Source organism: Rhinoderma darwinii, chromosome 12 (assembly GCF_050947455.1).
Source record: "Rhinoderma darwinii isolate aRhiDar2 chromosome 12, aRhiDar2.hap1, whole genome shotgun sequence".
Lineage (NCBI taxonomy): Eukaryota > Metazoa > Chordata > Amphibia > Anura > Rhinodermatidae > Rhinoderma > Rhinoderma darwinii.
In genome coordinates this window covers 15,833,794-15,859,447 of record NC_134698.1, presented here as the reverse complement: position 1 = coordinate 15,859,447, position 25,654 = coordinate 15,833,794, and the positions used below count along the sequence as shown (strand labels likewise).

At 44.6% G+C, this 25,654-nt stretch overlaps 1 protein-coding gene across 1 annotated transcript in view; it reads left to right on the top strand.

Annotated features, from left to right (window-relative positions):
* LOC142665241 (NACHT, LRR and PYD domains-containing protein 3-like) overlaps positions 1-18,624 on the top strand; it is an 82,319-nt gene extending 63,695 nt beyond the window's left edge. Inside the window, exon 9 of the mRNA XM_075844871.1 lies at positions 18,453-18,624. Within this exon, the coding sequence (XP_075700986.1) occupies positions 18,453-18,624 (172 nt within the window). The remainder of the gene's footprint in view (positions 1-18,452) is intronic.
* Positions 18,625-25,654: the final 7,030 nt, after the last annotated feature.

The window sequence follows — 25,654 nt, the reverse complement described above, 5'->3', positions numbered from 1 at the left end:
CACCTTCCTGACATGCTCCACGTGGGAGGACCAGTCCTTGGAAAACACCAGTATGTCATCAAGGTACACAACAAGAAAATTACCCAGGTAATCTCTCAGGATTTTATTAATAAAATTCTGGAAGACAGCAGGGGCATTACACAACCCAAAGGGCATGACCAGGTATTCGAAATGACCCTCGGGTGTGTTGAACGCAGTTTTCCACTCATCCCCCTCTTTGATGCGGATAAGGTTATATGCCCCCCGTAGATCGAACTTAGAAAACCATTGGGCTCCCTGAACCTGATTAAAAAGATCCGGAATCAAAGGAAGTGGGTACTGGTTCCTTACGGTGACCTTATTCAGGTTACGATAATCAATGCACGGCCTAAGACCACCATCCTTCTTCCCCACGAAGAAGAAGCCAGCACCTACAGGAGAAGTCGAGGGGCGAATGAAACCCTTGGCCAGGCATTCTTGGATATACACCCTCATAGCTTCACGTTCAGGACATGAAAGATTAAATATCCTACCCTTAGGAAGCTTGGCACCAGGCACCAAATCGATGGCGCAATCGTAATCTCTATGGGGGGGGCAACACCTCGGAGGCCTCCTTAGAAAACACATCGGCGAAGTCCTGAACAAACTCAGGAAGCGTGTTTACCTCCTCCCGGGGAGAAATAGAGTTAACAGAAAGACATGACATAAGACATTCATTACCCCATTTGGTAAGCTCCCCAGTATTCCAATCAAACGTGGGATTATGCAACTGCAACCAGGGAAGACCTAATACCAGATCAGACGATAATCCCTGCATCACCAGTACAGAGCACTGCTCCAAATGCATGGAGCCAACCAGGAGTTCAAAAACAGGAGTATGCTGAGTAAAATAACCATTAGCAAGGGGGGTTGAGTCGATACCTACTACAGGGATAGGATAAGGTAAATCAATAAAAGGCATCTTTAGAGACATAGCAAATTCCACAGACATGATATTAGCAGATGAGCCAGAATCCACAAAAGCACTGCCCGTGGCAGACCGGCCAGCAAACGAGACCTGAAAGGGAAGCAAAATTTTATTGCGTTTCACATTAACGGGAAATACCTGTGCGCCCAAGTGACCTCCCCGATGATCACTTAGGCGCGGAAGTTTTCCGGCTTTTTATTCTTGCGCCTGGGACAGGTGTTCAGTAGATGCTTGTCGTCCCCACAGTAGAAGCAGAGACCATTCATTCTGCGAAACTCCCTACGTTGTCGAGGGGACATGGAGGCCCCGAGTTGCATAGGTACCTCCGAGTCCTCCGTGGAGGGGCGAGGGGACGGGACCTCGGGGGGGATCGCAGAAAAGTCAGAGGGGAGCACATTGAAACGTTCAAGCTGACGTTCCCTGAGACGTCGGTCAAGTCGTACTGCTAGGGCCATAACCTGGTCAAGGGAGTCAGAAGAGGGGTAGCTAACCAGCAGATCCTTCAGGGCGTCAGATAATCCTAACCTAAACGGGCACCTTAGGGCCGGATCGTTCCACCGAGAAGCTACGCACCACTTTCTAAAATCAGAACAGTATTCCTCAACCGGTCTCCTACCCTGACGTAAGGTCACCAGCTGACTCTCGGCTAAAGCAGTCCTGTCAGTCTCGTCGTAAATGAGTCCGAGGGCAGAGAAAAAACGATCAACAGAGGAAAGTTCAGGGGCGTCAGGAGCCAAGGAGAAGGCCCACTCTTGGGGCCCTTCCTGCAGTCGGGATATGAAGATACCCACCCGCTGGTTCTCGGAACCTGAGGAGTGGGGTTTTAGGCGGAAATACAGTCTGCAACTCTCCCGGAAAGAGAGAAACGTCTTACGGTCCCCTGAGAACCGGTCAGGTAACTTGAGGTCGGGTTCTAGAGGTGAGGTGAGGGGTACTACTAAGGCAGCGTCACCCTGGTTGACCCTCTGGGCCAGGGCCTGGACCTGTAGGGAGAGGCCCTGCATCTGCTGGGTCAGGGTCTCAAGGGGGTCCATGATAGCGTCAGCGTAGGAGAATGGTAGACTAGGTATGGGCTTGTAATTATGTAATGGCAGGAAGGAGGTGAAGGGAAAGTGAGCCCTAATCTACCCACCGCCCTGTCCCTGCCTACTTGCAACGACCCGCCCTAGGCGACGGGGTACAACTGGGCGGCGGTCCCTACGCTGTCTAAGTGCACGGGAGAACAAACAGGGAACACGCAAGGGAAGGGGCAGTAGCCCACGGAACGCCACGAGGAAACGGAGCGATGAATGAATAGTCAGGACCAGGATGAAGTGGAGTATACCAACGTGAGCATGGAGAATGAAGCAAGCCAGGGGCAAAGCGAAGCAGGTTAAGCGGAACTGCAGCAAGGCAGAAGCACGGCAGAAGCAGGCTGGAGCAAGCAGCAGTGGGGCCAGGAATCCAGAAGAATTACAAGCACTGAGGAAGAGAACACGGCAGGTAATAAAGGACAGGGGGCGGAGCTAACTCCGACTGACCAGGCCGCGATAGGCTCTCCCACTCCTGAGCCTGCCACCCTGGTTGGTGGGAGACGGTGTCAGTCTAACAGGTCTGGCCTCAGGTGTGGATTGATTAATCCCAGGAGTATACCTAGACGTAGTACCTGGCAGATCCCTAACAGTTGTATGGGGGAGGAAGGAGGGGATGGAGTGGAATTATTGGCTATCAAAAAAGTTATCTATCACGCTAGGAAATTAATTGCAAAATATTGGCTGCAGGCGGATCCCCCGGAGGTGTCTGAGCTAGTTTGATATGTTAACCACACGGTATCACTGGAACACCGAATATATTTGAAAAGAGGGGCAATCCATAAGTATGAGAAGCAATGGAGTAAATGGGTAAACACCTATAGTAATGTGACACATTAGATGAGATTTGAAGGTGGGCTGACGCATTTACATGTTCAAAGTATGGCGGGATCGCTGTTTGGAATACAGGAAGGATGGAGGAGGTGGAGGGGTTTGGCAAATCAGGGAACAGAGGAGGTACTGCGAGGAGGGGGGGAGTTTGGTTGTTAGGGTTAGGGAGGGGGAGGTATATGAAGGTACAATTAAAAAATGATGAAATGCAAAGTGTAATGTAATTGCAGGAACTTTGTACTAAACACACGATGTCATGATGTTGCTTTGTTTTTCTCCTGTTGAGTGCTTCCTTTGTACTTTATCAGAAATGCAAAAGATGTATAATACCTGTTGTATTCTCAATAAAAACTTGTCTGATTTAAAAAAAATAATTGTACCTGTGTCGCAAGGACACAGGTACAATTAGAAGCAATGAATGGCCGGGCACGTTCCGTGCCCGGCCATTCAGCGCCTTTCCACGAATGAAGCGACTGGTACCTTTTGTACCAGTGACGCTTCCGTCGATGAAAGGCGCTGACTGACAGGGAAAGTCATCCTGCCCAGCCAATCAGCGCCTTTCATAGACGCCGCGTTCAACCCCCTGGAGACCTGCGCAGAAGATAGCAGGTCTCCATGGCTGCCGGACGGCGTGGGAGCGGGAATAAGGTGAGTTTGAAATGTTTTATTTTTTTTAAAATTGTAATAGAAGTGTGTGGCTGTATCTGCGGGGGGGACTTTGTCTACACGGGGGGGACTTTGTCTACACGGGGGACTTTATCTATGGGGGGGGCTGTCTATCTACAGGGGGACTATATCTACAGGGCTGGGCTATATACAGGGGGACTATATCTTCAGGGCTGGGCTATATACAGGGGGACTATATCTACAGGGCTGGGCTATATACAGGGGGACTATATCTACAGGGCTGGGCTATATACAGGGGGACTATATCTACAGGGCTGGGCTATATACAGGGGGACTATATCTACAGGGCTGGGCTATATACAGGGGGACTATATCTACAGGGCTGGGCTATATACAGGGGGAATATATCTACAGGGGGCTATATCTACAGGGCTGGGCTATATCTACAGGGCTGGGCTATATACAGGGCGACTATATCTACAGGGGGGGCTATATACTGTGGTGGGCTATCTATAGAGCACCATATACAGGGGTGGGCTATATAGTATCTAGCCCCCTGTAGATATAGCCCACCCCTGTATATGGTGCTCCATAGATAGCCCACCCCAGTATATAGTCGCCCTGTATATAGCCCAGCCCTGTAGATATAGCCCAGCCCTGTAGATATATTCCCCCTGTAGATATAGCCCACCCCTGTATATAGTATCCCACAAATAGCTCCCCCTATAGTGCTCCACAGAAAGCCCACCCCTGTATATATCCCCCTTGTACATATAGTGCACCCCTGTATATAGTGCTCCACAGATAGCCCACCCCTGTATATAGTGCTCCACAGATAGCACACCCCTGTATATAGTGCTCCACAGATAGCCCACCCTTGTATATAGTATATACAGGGGTGGGCTATCTGTGGAGCACTATATACAGGGGTGGACTATCTAGTGGAGCACTATATACAGGGGTGGACTATATGTACAAGGGGGGGGGCAATATACAGGGGTGGGCTATCTGTGAAGCACTATACAGGGGTGGACTATATGTGGAGCACTATATACGGGGGTGGGCTATATCTACAGGGGGGCTACATACATGGTTGGGCTATCTGTAGAGCTCTATATACAGGGCTGGGCTATATCTACAGGGCTGGGCTATATCTACAGGGCTGGGCTATATACAGGGCGACTATATCTACAGGGGGGGCTATATACTGGGGTGGGCTATCTATAGAGCACCATATACAGGGGTGGGCTATATAGTATATAGCCCCCTGTAGATATAGCCCACCCCTGTATATGGTGCTCCATAGATAGCCCACCCCAGTATATAGCCCCCTGTAGATATAGTCACCCTGTATATAGCCCAGCCCTGTAGATATAGCCCAGCCCTGTAGATATATTCCCCCTGTATATAGCCCACCCCTGTATATAGCCCACCCCTGTAGATATAGCCCACGCCTGTATATAGCCCCCCTCTTTAGATATAGCCCCCCTGTGTATAGCCCACCCCTGTAGATATAGCCCCCCTGTGTATATCCCAGCCCTGTGTATAGCCCAGCCCTGTAGATATGGTCCCCCTGTAGATATGGTCCCCCTGTAGATATGGTCCCACGGTAGATATGGTCCCCCTGTAGATAGCCCACCCCTGTATATAGTCCCCCTGTAGATATAGTCCCCCTGTAGATATAGTCCCCCTGTAGATATAGCCCACCCCTGTATATAGTATCCCACAAATAGCTCCCCCTATAGTGCTCCACAGAAAGTCCACCCCTGTATATATCCCCCTTGTACATATAGTGCACCCCTGTATATAGTGCTCCACAGATAGCCCACCCCTGTATATAGTGCTCCACAGATAGCCCACCCCTGTATATAGTGCTCCACAGATAGCCCACCCTTGTATATAGTATATACAGGGGTGGGCTATCTGTGGAGCACTATATACAGGGGTGGACTATCTAGTGGAGCACTATATACAGGGGTGGACTATGTGTACAAGGGGGGGCTATATACAGGGGTGGGCTATCTGTGAAACACTATATACAGGGGTGGACTATATGTGGAGCACTATATACTGGGGTGGGCTATATCTACAGGGGGGCTACATACATGTTTGGGCTATCTGTAGAGCACTATATACAGGGGTGGGCTATATCTACAGGAGGCTATATACAGGGGTGGGCTATCTGTAGAGCTCTATATACAGGGGTGGGCTATATCTACAGAGGGCTATATACAGGGGTGGGCTATCTGTAGAGCACTATAGGGGGAGTTATTTGTGGGACACTATATACAGGGGTGGTCTATATGGGGGCACTATCTACAGGGGCTCTATGGCAGGCACTATCTACAGGGGGCTCTATGGCAGGCACTATCTACAGGGGGCACAGTGTGTGTGTGTGTGTGTGTGTGTGTGTGTGTGTGTGTGTGTGTGTGTGTGTGTGTGTGTGTGGGACACGGTGTATGGTGCTATTATAATTAGAGGTGCAGTGTATGACACTATTATATTTAGGGGTGTAGTGTGTGGTATAATGATAACTTTATATTTATTTATAGGTGCAGAAATGTTGGAAAAGTGAGAAGCTGAAGACATCTGAGCGGCAAACTGCAGAAATGGCCTGTGACCAGGTGAAGTTGTCAGAGGTCTGGAACGGATGGAGAGAAAGAACTGGAATCTGAGACGTCACCGGTGAGTCACTTAATGTAAATGTTTATTCTGCCTCTAATCTGTAATGTAGTCACTGTATGATCTGCAGCGAGATGATGGGTGGTAGGATTATGATAAGATTTATTTTTTGTGAAACAGCATCTCCCAGCATATCCTTATCATTGTTCGGGCCATGCTGGGAGCTGTAGTTTTACGCCGTACAAACCTATACGGCAGGGGTTGCACTAAATTGAGCTGTATTTGTGCTGGTGTTGTATATATGTAGTGAGCTTGCTTCTGGGGCTGTATATATGTAATGAGCTTGGTTCTGGTGTTGTGTATAGAACCATATTGCTTGTGAAATGTACAAATAATTTTATGCTCGCGTTACATAAAAAGAAATGACACGTTGATTGGTAGAGAAAACAAACACGGCGAGGGGGAGGGAGATGTTGGGGGGGGGGGGGCGCCAGACTGAATCTTTGCCCCGGGTGCTGGAGAACCGAGCTACGCCTCTGCTTCTCCCCCCTCTCCCGGAGGGTAGAGATACACACCTATCTCTAGAGGAATATCTGCACTCACGTGTACATAGATAGAAATATATAGAACACTTCCCTTTACACTCCCCCTGTTATAAGAGACCTATCCTAACCAAATGAGTCTTATATAGTGAGTGTGTGTCATGTGTCACATGATTTACAAGACTCCTGATTGGCTGCTCCAATTCTCTGTTCACCACCTGGAAATCAGATAAAATTCTATTTTGACTAAATGTCCTGAACGGGTCAGTTTAATCTCAATATCTGACTTTTTTCTAGTCTGCAGCAGTTTATACACAATGTCCCTCTGTCTTTCACTCTGGTCACGTGGGTCGCTGGTTCCCATCACAGATGCACACAAGTAAAGAAATGTGTTTGTCGGTGACTGAAGCTCTGTGTGTGTCTGATGGTCCGAGTGCTGCAATAGATGAAAGGGAATCTATGATCAGGAAATCTCCTATTGTATAAAGAATGATTTTACACGATATACTAGTCCTTCTCAGTGAATTAGAATATCATCAAAAAGTTCATTTATTTCAGTAATTCAATCCAAAAAGTGAAACTTTATATAGATTCATTACACACAGAGGGATCTATTTCCAGCATTTTTTTCTTTTAATGTTGAGGATTATGGGAACAGTTAATGAAAACCCAAAATTTAGTGTCTCAGAAAATTAGATTATTATATAAGCCCAATTTAAAAAATGATTTTTAATACCGAAATGTCGTCCTACTGAAAAGTATGTCCAGTATCTGCCCTCAATACTTGGCCGGGGCTCCGGCTCTGCATGAATTACTGCATCAATGCGGCGTGGCATGGAGGCGATCAGCCTGTGGCACTGCTGAGGTGTTATCAATGCGGCGTGGCATGCAGGCGATCAGCCTGTGGCACTGCTGAGGTGTTATCAAAGCGGCGTGGCGTGGAGGCGATCAGCCTGTGGCACTGCTGAGGTGTTATAAATGTGGCGTGGCACGGGGGCGATCAGCCTGTGGCACTGCTGAGGTGTTATCAATGCAGAGTGGCATGGAGGCGATCAGCCTGTGGCACTGCTGAGGTGTTATGGAAGCCCAGGTTGCTTTGATAGCGGCCTTCAGCTCATCTGCGTTGTTGGGTCTGGCGTCTCATTTTCCTCTTGACAATACCCCATAGATTCCCTATGGGGTTTGGGTCAGGCGAGTTTGCTGGCCAATCAAGGGCAGTTATACTGTGGTTATTAAACCAGGTATTGGTACTTTTGGCAGAGTGGGCAGGTGCCAAGTCCTGCTGGAAAATTAAATCAGCATCTCCATAAAGCTTGTCAGCAGAGGGAAGCATGAAGTGCTCGAAAACTTCCTGGCAGACGGCCGCGCTGACTCTGGACTTGATATAAAACAGTGGACCAACACCAGCAGATGACATGGCTAGGCGACGTCAGCAAATAGTCACTGTCCAGGGTGCTGAAAGAGTTAACTGATCGGCAGTAACTCTTTCAGCACCCTGGACAGTGAATTCCGATCATAATATAGAGTAACCTGTAAAAAAAAAGACGTTCATACTTACCGAGAACTTTCTGCTTCCCCCAGTCCAGTCTCCTGGCCGTTGCCTTGGTGACGCGTCCCTCTCGACATCCGGCCCGACATTCCTGGATGACGATACAACCCATGTGACCGCTGCAGCCAATCACAGGCTGCCGCGGCCTCTGCAGCCAATCACAGGCTGCCGCGTCAGAAAAGAAGGTCAGACTGGAGGAAGAAGAGGGACTCGTCACCAAGACAATGACCGGGTATGTATGAAATGCTTTTTATTTCATTTTTAATCAGCAGCCTCTTTTCTCTATCAGTGATTGATGGAGACAAGTGGCTGCCGATTTGTATAATATTTTTGACCAGGTTCGGTCAAAACGGGTTCGGCCGAACCCGGTGAAGTTCGGATTCGCTGCGAACCGAACTTTTCCCGATGTTCGGACCGAAACCGGGTTCGGTTGTCCCGGTTCGCTCATCTCTAGTCATGAGTGGCTTGACACATGGAATGTCACAGTTGTAGCCCATGTCCTGGATACGCCTGTGTGTGGTGGCTCTGACTCCAGCCGCAGTCCACTCCTTGTGAATTTCCCCCAGATTCTTGAATAGCCTTTTCTTGACAATCCTTTCAAGGCTGCTGTTGTCCCTGTTGCTTGTGCACCTTTTTCTACCACACTTTTTCCTTCCTCTCAACTTTCCATTAATATGCTTGGATACAGCACTCTGTGAACATCCAGCTTTTTTTTTTTTAGTAATGTCCTTTTGTGGCTTCCCCTCCTTGTGGAGGGTGTCAATGACGATTTTCTGGACAACTGTCAAGTCAGCAGTCTTCCTCATTATTGTGTAGACTACTGAACCAGACTGTTGGACAATTTAAAAGCTTAGGAAACCTTTGCAGGTGTTTTTTATTTATTAGCTGATTCGAGTGTCACACCACGAGTGTACGATCCCTAACGTTTACCCAAAATTCTAATTGTCTGAAATTCTAAATTTGGGGTTTTCATTAACTGTTAGCCATAATCATCAATATTAAAAGAAAAAAAAAATGCTGGAAATAGATCACCCTGTGTGTAATTAATCTATATAATATATGAGTTTCCCTTTTTGAGTTGAATTACTGAAATAAATTAACTTTTTGATGATATGCTAATTCATGGTGGACTATTGTGAGAGTAAACATCTCATTCCAAGGGGTCTGAGAATACAGCTCTTTCCATCTTACGGGGTTGAGGATGAGACATACAGTGCTAAGTGGGAGAAAATTTGCAACTCTAGCTCTAAGTCCTTGATGCTCCCCATTATTGATCACAATGTTAAGTCCATGTAGAAGCTGGACAAGAATATCGCAGAATTAGAGGCACAGCTCGTGAGGAATATCAAGCTAACTGGAAGAACTAAGATGAACTTCCTTGATGTCCATCACGTGGCTGATGATGGACAAATAACAACTGATATCTAAATCCACTTCAGTGAATGCACTTCTGCCTGCTGATTCCTCCCATCCATCTAATTTGGTCAATAGTATACCAACAGGCAAATTTCTAAGAATACGTAGGATTTGTTCTGATGATTGCAGCTTTGGGAATCAAGCCACTGAACTCAGAAGGCGCTTTGAAAATCGTGGCTACAGTGAACGTTCCATTAGATAGGGATACAAATGAACCAAGACATTAAAATGTGAGGATTTGCTGATCCCCTAAAAGAACTTACAAACAACAGTCCGACATTGTGAGATTTTTATCCCCATACAAGTCCAGATGCCATGAGATGCGAGCAGCACTTCATAAATGTTTGGATATATTATGATGAGGTATTGAACCAATACGTACCAAAAGTGGCATTCATAAAGTATAGAAGATCAAAAATTTTTAAAGATTTGTTGGTGCGAAGCTACTATCCGGGTAAGATCTCCGGCAAGATTTTTGGTACACATGGTCCCAAGTGGGGGTGTAAACCTTGTGGAAAAAGTGTTGCATGTCCAAATGTGGAAACCGTTGATGTTTTCTGTAATTCATGCAGGAATAAAGAGTACAAAATCACGCATTCCATTGGATGTAGCACAATCGGTGTAGTGTATTATGCGACCTGTCCTTGTGACAAGGTCTATGTCGGACTCACATCACGTGAATTAAGACGTCGTGTGAGGGAACACGTTTTGGATATTCAAGTAGCAGAAGGCGAAACTGACCTGTCGAAATTCAAGACCTTACCCAGATACTTCAAGATATATCATAGCTGCAATAGCAAACATCTACAGGTAAGAGGGATTGATCATGGGCTGATCAATGGGAGGGGATTGGAAACGGATTCTGGCCCAAAAAGAAGCTCCCCAAAAGGGCTGAATGAGAAAATTAGTTTTGCACCCTTCCTAGAAGATGGATCATTTTACCCTTATAGCTGACGAAACATATCAATATTATAAAATTATATTAATTTATTCTCTGTTTTTATTAAAGCTATTCATAGTCATTTATAGCTATCCACAAATCCAATGTATCCCATTTATGTTTTCCTTGCCGTTGCTCCATCATCACCATTACTAAGGCTTTTGGAATGGCGTTTTTAAGTTAGTTTTTAATCACTATTAATTTTAGTAACTTTTGTCTTTTGTACTTGTTATCTTTATATTTTATAAGTTTACATGAATCGGAGTATAATGACCTTATGTACATATTGTCATTGAGGTGGTGAATGAACCCGACGGACAGGATATGATCTACTTTAATATATATTTTTAGGCTTATTGGTTCTCCCCTATAAATTGTAGCAATTTGATATATGAATTAATGCCCTAAATTCTCGACCTTATCTTGGTCGCCAGTTACTTTATGTAATGGCGGGGTAGGGAGACAGACAGGTAAGCCCTAATCTACCCGCCACTCAGTCCCTGCCTACTTGCAACGGCCCGTCCTAGGCGACGGCGTATAACTGGGCGACGGTCCCTATGCTCACTATGTGCACGACAGACAAACAGACATGGGTACACAGAAGCTAAGGGAAATGGGGCAGTTGCCCACGGAAACCCCGTGAGCAACAAGAGTAGTGAACGAGCCGAGTCAAACCAGGAGTGTACGAGGTACCAAACGCAGAGCAGGAGAATAGTGAACGAGCCGAGTCAAACCAGGAGTGTACGAGGTACCAAACGCAGAGCAGGAGAATAGTCAACGAGCCGAGTCAAACCAGTAGTGTACGAGGTACCAAACGCAGAGCAGGAGAGTCGTCAGTAAAGCCAGGGTCGATATGAAGCAGAGGACAAAAAGTACAAGCAGCAGAGCCAGCAAACAGACAGAATCACAGGCAAAGGAGGAGCAGGAAATGAAGGTATAAATAGACAGAGGGCGGGAGCTAGCTCCGTCTGGCCAGGCTGTGATAGGCTCTCCCACTCCTGAGCCTCCCAGCCTGACTGGTAGAAGAAGGAGTCACTCTATCAGACTTAGGAGCAGGTGCAGACTGACTAACCACGGGCGTCGACACAGAAGCTGTGTCTGGCAGATCCTTTACACTTATTATACTATTTGGCCATATTGGGACTGTTACTATGATGACACTTTTTATTTTATTTTATCACCCACATTGTGTGTCACTGTGTGTTCAGTGATCACTTCATGCTCACCGTCACGTGTTTATTATTTCTTTATATTCTTTTTGCTGTTTTTTTGTATTATTTTTTATATAGGTACCAATTTTTATGGGTATGTTTATATGTAAAATAAGAAAATTATTTTACTATTTATTCTGTTTTTAATTCACTGATGTTTGTATACATGCATCTTGTATTGTTCTATTGCTACGCTAGTTGTGAAATAGAATGAGCTATGTTATGTCTCATATATCACTATGATTGTTCATCATATGTACATTATTGTCTGCACTTAATCTTTATATGACACACTTATCTTCTGACTAATATTTTGTATATATATTAGATTCTAGATACTATTATATTCATGGTGATCTCTTCATTCCTAGGAGTTTATTCTATAGGGAAGCGTCATATGTCTCAGGCTCATCGGGGGTTCACCATTTACTTCCTCACACATGCATACAGTGAAGGAAATAAGTATTTGATCCCTTGCTGATTTTGTACTTTTGCCCACTGTCAAAGACATGAACAGTCTAGAATTTTTAGGCTAGGTTAATTTTACCAGTGAGAGATAGATTATATAAAAAAAAAAAAAGAAAATCACATTGTCAAAATTATATATATATATTTGCATTGTGCACAGAGAAATAAGTATTTGATCCCTTTGGCAAAAAGACTTAATACTTGGTGGCAAAACCCTTGTTGGCAAGCACAGCAGTCAGATGTTTTCTTGTAGTTGATGATGAGGTTTGCACACATGTTAGATGGAATTTTGGCCCACTCCTCTTTGCAGATCATCTGTAAATCATTAAGATTTCGAGGCTGTCGCTTGACAACTCGGATCTTCAGCTCCCTCCATAAGTTTTCAATGGGATTAAGGTCTGGAGACTGGCTAGGCCACTCCATGACCTTAATGTGCTTCTTTTTGAGCCACTCCTTTGTTGCCTTGGCTGTATGTTTCGGGTCATTGTCGTGCTGGAAGACCCAGCCACGAGCCATTTTTAATGTCCTGGTGGAGGGAAGGAGGTTGTCACTCAGGATTTGACGGTACATGGCTCCATCCATTCTCCCATTGATGCGGTGAAGTAGTCCTGTGCCCTTAGCAGAGAAACACCCCCAAAACATAATGTTTCCAACTCCATGCTTGACAGTGGGGACGGTGTTCTTTGGGTCATTGGCAGCATTTCTCTTCCTCCAAACACGGCGAGTTGAGTTAATGCCAAAGAGCTCAATGTTAGTCTCATCTGACCACAGCACCTTCTCCCAATCACTCTCAGAATCATCCAGATGTTCATTTGCAAACTTCAGATGGGCCTGTTCATGTGCCTTCTTGAGCAGGGGGACCTTGCGGGTACTGCAGGATTTTAATCCATTACGGCGTAATGTGTTACCAATGGTTTTCTTGGTGACTGTGGTCCCAGCTGCCTTGAGATCATTAACAAGTTCCCCCGTGTAGTTTTCGGCTGAGCTCTCACCTTCCTCAGGATCAAGGATACTCCACGAGGTGAGATTTTGCATGGAGCCCCAGATCGATGTCGATTGACAGTCATTTTGTATGTCTTTCATTTTCTTACTATTGCACCAACAGTTGTCTCCTTCTCAGCCAGCGTCTTACTTATGGTTTTGTAGCCCATTCCAGCCTTGTGCAGGTCTATGATCTTGTCCCTGACATCCTTAGAAAGCTCTTTGGTCTTGCCCATGTTGTAGAGGTTAGAGTCAGACTGATTCATTGAGTCTGTGGACAGGAGTCTTTTATACAGGTGACCATGTAAGACAGCTGTCTTTAATGCAGGCACCAAGTTGATTTGGAGCGTGTAACTGGTCTGGAGGAGGCTGAACTCTTAATGGTTGGTAGGGGATCAAATACTTATTTCTCTGTGCACAATGCAAATAAATATATATAATTTTGACTATGTGATTTTCCTTTTTTTTTTTCTATAATCTATCTCTCACTGGTAAAATTAACCTAGCCTAAAAATTCTAGACTGTTCATGACTTTGACAGTGGGCAAACTTACAAAATCAGCAAGGGATCAAATACTTATTTCCTTCACTGTATATGCGTCGTTATTATTTCTGTTTTGGTTACGTCACAGCGGCTTCTGATTGGCTTATCTTTATGCCTGTGTTCCTTACTACCTCCTTCCATATTCGCTCTGTCCGTCGATTCCCACGTGACTAGAGGCGTGCTGAGGTCTCGTGACGTTGGTGCGTCAGACGTCATTGCGCTGGCGTCTTCCTTCTGTTCTGGCACAATTTGTATTGAGCAGCGGCGGTGGGCCGCTCGCCCAGTCGCCCTTTCCTTCACTTTTGTGCTGGGACGGGCGGCTGGGATATCAGTCGTTTTGAACTGTGAATTTGTAATATGACGCCATGTCTACAACCACGCCTCCTGAACCTGGCATGCAGCTATATATAGTAATGGAGATGTTGCCATTTTGCTCATAAGACTTTAACCCCCTACCCGCTCGAGTAAGTAACTATACGTCGTCGCGGGAGGTTACTTCCCGCACGAGGACGTATAGTTACTGAGTTGTTTCCGGTGCACACTGTCGGCGACAGTATGCACCGGGAACCGGGAGGTCAGCTGTCGCTGACAGCTGACACTCCACTCTTGCCGACCAGCGGTCCTTTGCAGCTGATTTAGGTGAATTAACCCCTTAAATTCGGTGTTCAGTTGCAATCGCCGAATTTTAGGCGTTTCTAGCATAACAGCAGACTGCTGTCCGAAATCGTGGGGTTTGCCGATAGTTAGCATGGCAAACGGAAGCCAAACAATGGCCTCCATGTCTGCCATGGACGGAAGCCCCTCAGGACCAACCTTCGGCTGGTCCTGATAGGCTTCCTGTCGGAGTGACAGGAGGTCACTGTGTCGTTCCCGATGCACACTGTCTCCGACAGCTGACACTTCAGTGTTGCTAATCAGTGGCTCATCGCCGCTGATTTCGGCAAGTAACCCGTTAAATGTGGTGCTCGATTGCGATCGCCACATTTAGAGCGTTTGTAGCACATCAGCAGCCCCCATGCTTTAGTGGGGTTGCTGATGCCTCTGCTGGCATCCGGAGACCAGGCAACGGCCTCCGGGTTTGCCATGTATGGAAGCCTATGAGGACCAGCCTCTGGCTGGTCCTCGTAGACTTACTGTCAGAGTGACTGTGACGTCACACTGACAGTTGGAATACGTTACACTAGGTAATGTAATGTATTCTAGCAGCGATTAGAGCTGCAGGTAAAAAAATAAAGTGTAAAAAGTAAAAAAAAAGTTAATAAAAATGTTTTATAAAAGTGTAAAAATACAAGTTTTTGTTTTCCTATAATAAGACATTTATTATAGGAAAAAAATGAAAGCGTTAAAAAAGTACACATATTTGGTATCACCGTGTTCGTAACGATCCAAGCTATGAAATTATAATGTTATTTTTTCCGCACGGTGAACGCCGCAAACAAAATAAACGGAAAACTATGTCAGCATCTCTATTTTTTGGTCACCACCCCAAGATATAGAATAAAAAGTGATCAAAAAGTCGCATTTACCCCAAAATAGTACCAATAAAAACTACAACCCGTCCCGCAAAAAACAAGACCTCCCACAGCTTTTTTGACTAAAAAATAAAAAAGTTACGGCTCAGAATTGGGTGTCTCAGAAAATGAATTATTTTATAGAAACGTAATTTTATTGTGCAAACGCTGCAAAACATAAAAAAAACTATATATATATGGTATCGCCGTAATCGTACCGACCGGCAGAATAAAGTAAAATGTAATTTATTGCGCGCGGGGCGAAAGCTGTAAGAAATAAAGAGTTTTAAACGACAAAATCGCTGTTTTTTGGTCTCCTTAGCTCTAAAAAAGTTGTAATAAAAAGTGATCAGGGAGATGTATGTACCATAAAATGGTACCAATAAAAGCTACAGCTCGTCCCGCCAAAAATAAGCCCTCACACCGCTCAATCATACAAAAAATAAAAAAGTTCTGGATGTCAGAATGTGATACAAAACAATTAATTTTTTTTTAACAAATAGTCTTTTCTTTGTAAAAGTAGTTAAATATAAAAAATCTATATAAATTTGGTATCACCGTAATCGTATTGAGACGCAGAATAAGTTGTCGTTTTTACCGCGCGGTGAAAGACGTAAAAACAAAACCCCAAAAACAATGGAGGAATCACAGTTTTTTCCAATTTCAGCCCGCAAATTATTTTTTTACAGTTTCCCTGTACATTTTATGGTACTTTAAATTGTGTTAATAGAAACGACAACTCTTCCCGCAAAAAATAAGCCCTCACACCGCTCCATTGACGAAAAAATAAAAAATGATGGCTCTTTGAAGGCGGGGAGTGAAAAACTAAAATGAAAAAGCATAAAAGGATCAGTCCTGAAAGGGTTAATTAATTTCTAATAAAAAAAAAACATTTATGACCACATATGGGGTGTTGCCGTAATCGGGAGAAAATGCTTTACAAATGCTGGGGTGCTTTTCCTCTTTTATCCCTTGCGAAAATTACAAAAATGAAACATTTTAGTGGACAAAAATGTTGATATTCATTTTCATGGCCTAATTGCACTAAATTCTACAAAAAACCTGTGGGATAAAAATGCTCACTATACCCCTAGAAAAATTCATTGAGGGGTGTAGTTTCCAAAATAAGGTCACTTTTGTGGGGTTTCCACTGTTTTGGTCCCTCCGGGGCGTTGCAAACCCGACATGGCACTGAAAACCAATCCAGCAATATCTGCGCTCCAAAATCCAAAAGGCGCTCCTTCCCTTCTGAGCCCTGCAGTGGGACCAAACAGCAGTTTATTACCAAATATGGGTATTGCCATAATCGGTAACAATTGCTTTACAAATGTTGGGGTGCTTTTTCTCCTTTATTCCTTGTAAAAATGAAAAAAATATATGTTTCCACAGAAAAAAAAGGTGATTTTCATCTTCACAGACTAATTCCACTAAATTCTGCAAAAAAAACTGTGGGGTCAAAATGCTAACTATACCCCTATAAAAATGCCTTGAGGGGTGTATTTTCCAAAATGGGGTAACTTTTGGGGGGTTTCGACTGTTTAGGTACCACAAGACCGCTTCAAACCTAACATGGTGCCTAAAATATATTCCTAAAAAAAGGAGGCCCCAAAATCCACTAGGTGGCCCTTTGCTTCTGAGGCCGGTGCTTCAGTCCATTAGGACACTAGGATATTGTTGGATATTTCTAAAAACTGCAGAATCTGGGTAATAAATAATGAGTTGTGTTTCTCCGCTAAAACCTTCTGTGTTACAGATTTTTTTTTTATTACAAATGAATTTCAGCAAAAAAAATTTAATTTGTAAATTTCACCTCTACTTTGCCTTAATTCCTGTGAAACCCCTAAAGGGTTAAAATACTTTCTGAATGTGGTTTTGAATACTTTGAGGTTTTGAAAATGGGGTGATTTATAGGGACTTTCTAATATAGAAGTCCCTCAAAGCCACTTCAGAACTAAACTGGTCCCTGAAAAAATAGCCTTTTGAAACTTTCTTGAAAATATGAGAAATTGCTGCTAAAGTTCTAAGCCTTGTAACGTCCTAGAAGAAGAAAAGAATGTTCAAAAAAATTATACAAACATAAAGTAGACATATGAAATATGTGAAATAGTAATTATTTTGTGTGGTATTACTATCTGTTTTACAAACAGATACATTTGAATTTAGAAAAATGAAAATTTTCGCTAAAATTTGAAGTTTTTCACCAATAAATATTGAATTTATCGACCAAATTTTTTCACTAACATAAAGTACAATATGTCACGAGAAAACAATCTCAGAATCGGTTGGATAGGTAAAATCATTCCTTGAGTTATTACCACATAAAGTGACACATGTCAGATTTGAAAAAAATCATCTGTGTCCACAAGGCCAAAACAGGCCTGAAGGGGTTAATGTCATTTGTGTTGTTATTTATATTGTTACCAGCTGTATGTTATGCTTTTCAATGGTGGGTTGTGCCTTGTATGCTTCACTTCCCCTTATCCTTGGTATAGCCAACGGAAGAAGCTACGTGCGAAACACGTTTTGGGGTTTGACTCCCCCCATAGCCCTGGTCTGTATGCCTCACTTTACTTTGACTTGGTTCCTGCCTATATGCTTTAAGCCCGGGGCGATCTTGTCCATGTTTACTTTTAGACTTAGCTTACCAGTCTCTTTTTTGCAATATTTGCACTTTATTCAATGAGGTTTTTAAGACCCGGTCCATGTGGGGACCCAGCCTTGTGGGTAATGTGTACCGTTTTATGTGTTTTTTACATGTATGTTCTCTCAATAGAGAATTCTCTTCATAGGAGACTGTCAGTATAACATTAGTATTGCAGTACATCATGAGAGCGATCCAATGATTGCTGGTTCAAGTCCCCTAGGGGGACTAATAAAAAAAATAATAATAGAGTTATATTAAGATTTTTAAATGTATAAAAAATATATATATTAAAAGTTCCAAAAAAAACCTTTTCCCATACCCCCAAACACAATGTAAAAACATATCTGAAATAATCACGTCTGTATAAGTCCAAACTATTACAAAATAACATTATTTAGGCTGCACAGTGAACGATGTAAAAAAAGAATAATAATTAAACCGTCAAAATCGCTGTTTTTTGGTCATCTCCCACAAAAAATTAATGAATCTACAGAAATTATACTAACACTCTGTGGATGCATCACCCACATCTCACCTTCTTATTTTTACAGTTTGAGTGGTAATGATCTACCAAACACTTCCTGCATCCAGTTGGCATCTGGAATAAGGAATAACCGGTCCCTGAAGAAACTTGACCTGTCTGGTAACAGTCTCTCTGGTCCTCACTTCAGTGACTTGATGGAAGCTCTGTCCAGTCCAGCCTGCAGCATAGAGGAATTATAGTGAGTATGAGATGTGTACAGGACTGATTCATGTCGGGGCACAAGTCATACATGCAGGCGGGGGGGGGGGTTAAAAATTTTAACAGGTGCTCTGCTTTGTCGGCAAAAATATACGCGGCCGGGGGTGGGGTCGCAGTGTTTTACAAGGTATCGCGCCATGGAAAATTATTCTAATAGTCAAATAAAACGATTACAATATTCCAAATACACCTTATATTAAAGTGGACTTTAAATAAAGAATTTCCCTGTCCAGAATGTTTAACTGGATTTCCATAAGCATACCTACCTACCCACACATTATATTAAAGAGGCTCTGTCACCAGATTTTGCAACCCCTATCTGCTATTGCAGCAGATAGGCGCTGCAATGTAGATTACAGTAACGTTTTTATTTTTAAAAAACGAGCATTTTTGGCCAAGTTATGACCATTTTTGTAGTTATGCAAATGAGGCTTGCAAAAGTCCAAGTGGGTGTGTTTAAAAGTAAAAGTCCAAGTGGGCGTGTATTATGTGCGTACATCGGGGCGTTTTTAATACTTTTACTAGCTGGGCGCTCTGAAGAGAAGTAACATCCTCTTCTCTTCAGAACGCCCAGCTTCTGACAGTGCAGATCTGTGACGTCACTCACAGGTCCTGCATCGTGACGGCCACATCGGCACCAGAGGCTACAGTTGATTCTGCAGCAGCATCAGCGTTTGCAGGTAACTGATCTTACCTGCAAACGCTGATGCTGCTGCAGAATCAACTGTAGCCTCTGGTGCCGATGTGGCCGTCACGATGCAGGACCTGTGAGTGACGTCACAGATCTGCACTGTCAGAAGCTGGGCGTTCTGAAGAGAAGAGGATGTTACTTCTCTTCAGAGCGCCCAGCTAGTAAAAGTATTAAAAACGCCCCGATGTACGCACATAATACACGCCCACTTGGACTTTTACTTTTAAACACACCCACTTGGACTTTTGCAAGCCTCATTTGCATAACTACAAAAATGGTCATAACTTGGCCAAAAATGCTCGTTTTTTAAAAATAAAAACGTTACTGTAATCTACATTGCAGCGCCTATCTGCTGCAATAGCAGATAGGGGTTGCAAAATCTGGTGACAGAGCCTCTTTAAACTCTTATTTAATATACCATTACGTATAGACTTATATGCGTACATTCAATATCCTAAGCAGATCTATGTATGCCCTCTGCAAAATTCTCTCTTAGACTTTCGACTACAGTCCTTTTCTTCACAGGTGAAGCAGCTGGAAATTTTATACATCAAGACTTAGTGGATCGTCTCCATTTAACTATGACTCCACTAAAGAAACCTCTAGCAGCGGCTTCAGTGAATGGACATTCGCTGCCGGATCCAATTATCTCCACTACCAAACCGTTGAAGTTACAAGTGGGAGCTCTTCACACTGAAGAGAGAGTCTCCTATGTTCTTCCTGAGGCTATTAACCCAATCCTACTGGGACTTCCGTGGCTTTGTCAACATGATCCAATTCTTGACTGGAATTCCGGGGAAATCCTCCAGTGGGGTCCTCAGTATTTACATAATTGTCTGTCCCAGGTTCATCCTGTTCGACCTCCTGTACTTCAGTCTCTACCTGGTCTGCCTCCACAGTATGCTTGTTATGTTGATGTATTTAACAAGAAAAAGGCCGAAACTCTGCCTCCGCATCGTGCTTACAATTGTCCAGTCGAGTTGCACCCTGGGCCTTTACCTACATGATAAGAGTATATGCTCTCTCTGCTTGAGACCCAAGCCATGTCGGCATACATCAAGAAGAACCTTGAGAGGGGGTTCATTAGAAAGTCTACTTCTTCTGCTGTAGTCGGATTCTCACCCTGTCGAGAAACAGGATGGATCGCTCCGCCCTTGTATCGATTATCGTGGTTTGAACCAAATCACTGTCAAGAACAAGTACCCCTTACCACTGATCTTTGAGCTCTTCGACTGAATACTTGGGGCCAAGATTTTAAGTAAGCTGGTCCTATGCGGGGCTTATAACTTAATCCGTAACCATAAAGGTGACAAGTAGAAAACCGCATTCAACACCAGAGACGGTCACTACAAATCTTTTGTGATGCCCTTTGGACTGTGTAATGCTCCAGCTGTGCTCCAGGCAGGACCGGCATCAGCACCCAGCAAACCTGGGCAAGTGCCGGGGCCCACTCCACTTGGGGGGGCCCACTCGGCCGCCGGGTGCTGACGCTGCCGTCAAGGCATCACTGTCCATATATGGACAGTGATGTAAGAAGGAGAGGAGTCCCAGGCAGAGCGCTAAAAGTAGCTCTGCTCCGAGACTCTGTCTTTGGGAAAGCCCCTGACATCGCTGTCCATATATGGACAGTGAATATGGACAGCGATGACAGGACTAGCGCAATGTCCCAGCCTGGCCGCGCTGGTCCCACCTCGATTCAGTTGGGTTGAATGCTGGAGCCATGCTCCAGCATTTACTGTGCCGTGAGCAGCTCGGCACAGGCAGGCGCGATGTAGTGACATCACTACCTATGGCCTGTCTGTGACGAGTCACTCACAGGACAGTGCAGAGGAGGAGAAGGATCCTCCACACATCAGTAGGTAAGTAATTATGTTGTTATTTTTCTATTAGGTACATATGGGGGCATTATACTGGGTATGGGAGGGGGGTCCTATTGTAGCTGCTGAGGGGGCATTATACTGAATGGGACAGCTTTGGGGGGCATTATACTGTATGTGGCAGTTATGGAGGGCATTATACTGTATGGGGGCATTATACTGTATGGGACAGCTATGGGGGGCATTATACTCTATGGGGCAGCTATGGAGGTATTATACTGTATGGTGCAACTATGGGGGCATTATACTGTATGTTGCAGCTATGGCGGGCATTATAATGTGTGGGGCAGCTACGGGGAGCATTACATTGTGGTGGTCAGCTATGGGGGGCATTATACTGTGTGGGTCAGCTACGGGGAGCATTATACTGTGGTCAGCTATCGGGGGCATTATACTGTGTAGGGGGGCCGCTATGGGGGCATTATACTGTGTGGGGGCAGTTATGAGGGCATTATACTGTGTGGTGGATTTATACTGTGGGAGGAGCTATGGGGGCATTATACTGTAGTGGTCAGCTACTGGGGCATTATACTGTGTGGGGGCAGCTATGGGGAGCATTATACTTTATTAAAAAACAAGAAAAAAGAAAAATGATGCAGAAATATAACTCGGCACTCTTGGGTTAAATAGAAATTTATCAAAATACTTTATTTTAAACTCCAGGTAATACCGGAAATATTAATATATACAAATATTTCCGGTATTATCTGGAGTTTAAAATAAAGTATTTTGATAAATTTCTATTTAACCCAAGAGTGCCGAGTTATATTTCTGGATCATTTTTCTTTTTTCTTGTTTTTTAATAATCTTTATCAGAAATGGCACCGTGCTATATTATATTGCATTTTTGGGTTTTCTAGGTATGGTTTAGTTATAACCACATCCTTTTTCTATATAAGCATTATACTTTGTTGGCGGCAGCTATGGGGGCATTATACTGTGTGAGGGGCAGCTATGGGGGGCATTATACTGTGTGGTGGATTTATACTGTGGGAGTAGCTATGGGGGGCATTATACTGTGGTGGTCAGCTACTGGGGCATTATACTGTGTTTGGGCAGCTATGGGGAGCATTATACTTTGTGGGGGGCAGCTATGGGGAGCATTATACTGTGGGGGCAGCTATGGGAAGCAATATACTGTGGTGGTCAGCAATGGGGGGCATTATACTGTGTAGGGGCAGCTATGGGAGGTCATTATACTGTGGGGGCATTCATGGGGTCTGTCGGGCAAGGCAGCTGGGCATAGGCGTGCACAGGGGTCTGGTGGTGTAGGGTAGGGGGGCCTAAGCTGAATTCTTGCACCAGGGCCCATGAGCCTTTAGCTACGCCACTCCCAGGCAGAGTGATAGTAGTGCTCTGCCCGGGACTATGGATCTGGATTTGCCCCTGACAACACTGTCCATATATAGACAGTGACGCCAGGAGCTGTGTGGCACTACCTGGGAGGAGGGTGCTGTGTGGCACTACCTGGGAGGGGGCTGTGTGGCACTATCTACAGAGGGTACTAAATTTATTGGGGTGCAAACTTGGGGCCTAACTTTTATATGGGGGCATAAACAGGGCCTAACGTCTATATGGGAGCACAAAGTGACGATTTTTGGCATTTTACTGCCGCCGTCAGTTTCCCCACTAAGGCTGTGTCGCCCAAGGGCCCACATAAACATGGAGCTGGCCCTGGTTCCAGGAATTTGTGAACGATATATTTCAGGATCTACTATATGTCTGTGTGGTGGTGTATCTAGAGGACATCTTGATCTACTCACCAGATCTGGCTACTCATGTCGCGGTTAAGGGGGAACAATCCCTACACCAAATTGGGAAAGTGTGTATTCGAAAATAAATCCTTGCCCTTTCTTGGGTATATAGTTTCTGATCTTGGACTCCAGATGGATCTGGAAATGGTAAAATCCATCTTAGAATGGCCCCATCCTCAAGGTCCTCGTGCCATACAAAGATTTTTGGGCTTTGCAAATTTCTATCATCAGTTCATCCCAAACTTCTCATCACTTACCACTTCTATGTCTGCTCTCACCAAAATGGGGTTGAGCGCTGAAGATTGGACCTCTGAAGCAGAATCTGCATTCGCTAATCTCAAGAGGGCCTTAACTTCTGCCTCTATTCTTCACCATCCTGATTTGTCCCGGCAGATCTAGCTGGAGGTTGACACCTCTTTCATTGGTGCTGAAGCACTTTTCTTTCAGAAAAACTCCAAGGGTAAAGCTGTCTCCTGTCGTTCCTTCTCAAATCTCTTCTCTACAGCTGAAAGGAACTACTCCATTGGAGACTGTGAGCTACTTGCCATCAAATTGGCCTTAAAAGAGTAGAGACATTTACTAGAGGGTTCTGCTGATCAAATTGTAATCTACACTGATCACAAAAATCTCACTTATTTACAGTCTGCACAATGTATGAACCCACGTCAAGCCAGATGGTCACTTTTTTTTTGCCAGATTCAAATTTCAACTCCATTACGGTCCTGCTGACAAAAATGTCAAGGCTGATGTACATTATCTTTCGTTGGAGACAGATGACCTTGAAGAGGACTCTCAACATATTATTGACCCTTCCTGTATTATTCCTGTTAACCCTCTACATATCAAAGCCATTCGACCTGGGAAAATTTTTGTTCGCCCAATTGACAGGAAGAAAATTATAATCTGAGGACATAACTCTAAATTGGCAGGTCACTCGGGCATTTGCAAGATTCGGGACTTTATCTCTCGCCACTATTGGTGGCCTACGTCGCCCAAAGATGTTACGGACTATGTTTCCTCTTGTACCAAGTGTGCTCAAAATAAAATTACTCACTCCAGGCCTGCAGGTCTACTCCAGCCCTTGCCAGTTCTGAACAGCCCCTGCTAACACATTGCCATGGACTTCATTACAATCTTCCTTTCTCTGAAGGATGCTCCACTACTTGGGCTGTTGTGGACTGTTTTTCCAAGATGGCACATTTTGTTTCTCTGTCTGGTCTTCCCTCTGCACCTCATCTGACAAGTCTATTTGTTCAACATGTTTTCATCTGCACGGTTTTCCCCTCCATATTGTGTCTGATCGAGGCGTGCAATTCACGTCCAAATTCTGGAGAGCTATGTGTAAACTTGAATGTGAAATTAGACTTTTCATTTGCATACCATCCGCAATTCAACGGCCAAGTTGAAAGAATTAACAAAGTGCTTGAAAATGATCTTTGCTGTTTTGTATCTGCTCAACACGACAACTGGGTATATCTGAATTCGATGGGCCGAATTCTCTTATAATAATCACACGAGTGAATCTACTGCTACATCTCCATTTTTCATTGTTTACATCCAACATCCGCTTGTCCCTCTTCCTGTACCTGCTACATCTCAAGTGCCTGCAGCTAATGTTTCTTTTGAATGTTTTCTCCAGATCTGGCAACAAATCCTGCAAGTGGTGGAACACAAGAAGAAGTATGCTGATAAGAATAGAAGGCCATCTCTGTAACGACGGGGGTAGGGAAACGAACAAGTGAGCCCTAATCTACCCGCCACTCTGTCCCTGCCTACTTGCAACGACCAGCCCTAGGCGACGGGGTACAACTGGGCGGCGGTCCCTACGCTCAGTAAGTGCACGAGACAAACATACAAGGGAATACAAAGCAAAGGGAAAGGGGCAGTTGCCCACGGCAACACCGTGAGCAACCAGAGAGGTGAACGAGCCAAGTCAAACCAGGAGAGCACGAGGTACCAAACGCAGAGCAGGAGAGTAGTCAGTAAGCCAGGGTCAGTATGGAGCAGGATCAAATAGTTAGGAGCTGTAGCTGGGCCAGGAAACCACACGAGAAGAATCACAAGCAAAGGAGGAACAGGAAAGGCAGGTATAAATAGACAGAGGGCGGGAGCTAGCTCCGTCTGGCCAGGCTGCGATAGGCTCTCCCACTCCTAAGCCTGCCATCCTGAGTGGTGGAAGATGGAGTCAGTCTCAGAGACGTAGATTCAGGTGCAGACTGATTACCTATGGGAGTTAACCCCGAAGCTGTGCCTGGCAGATCCTTTACAATGTCCTTTGTTCCTTCCCGGAGTTAAGGTCTGGCTATCTTTTAAGAATATACGCCTAAAAATTCCCTTCTACAAATTTGCTCCTAGCTTTCTCGTTCCCTTTGAAGTCTTGAAACAGATTAATCCGGTGTCCTATAAGTTACATTTATCTCCTACCCTCAAGATCCCCAATTTCTTCCATGTATCTCTCCTGAAACCTGTAATCCTCAATCGGTACAACAAGTCCTCCAATTCTACTGCCCCTAGGGGTTCGGCTGAGGGCTTTGAAGTCAACGAGGTTCTGGACCGCTAGAGGGTTGGAGGAAAGACTTTCTATCTTGTGGACTGGAAGGGTTTTGGTCTTGATCAGAGATCTTTGGAGTCTGAAAAGAACATTGATGCCCCAGCTCTCATCAAGAAGTTCCTCCTGCGCTATGGACCT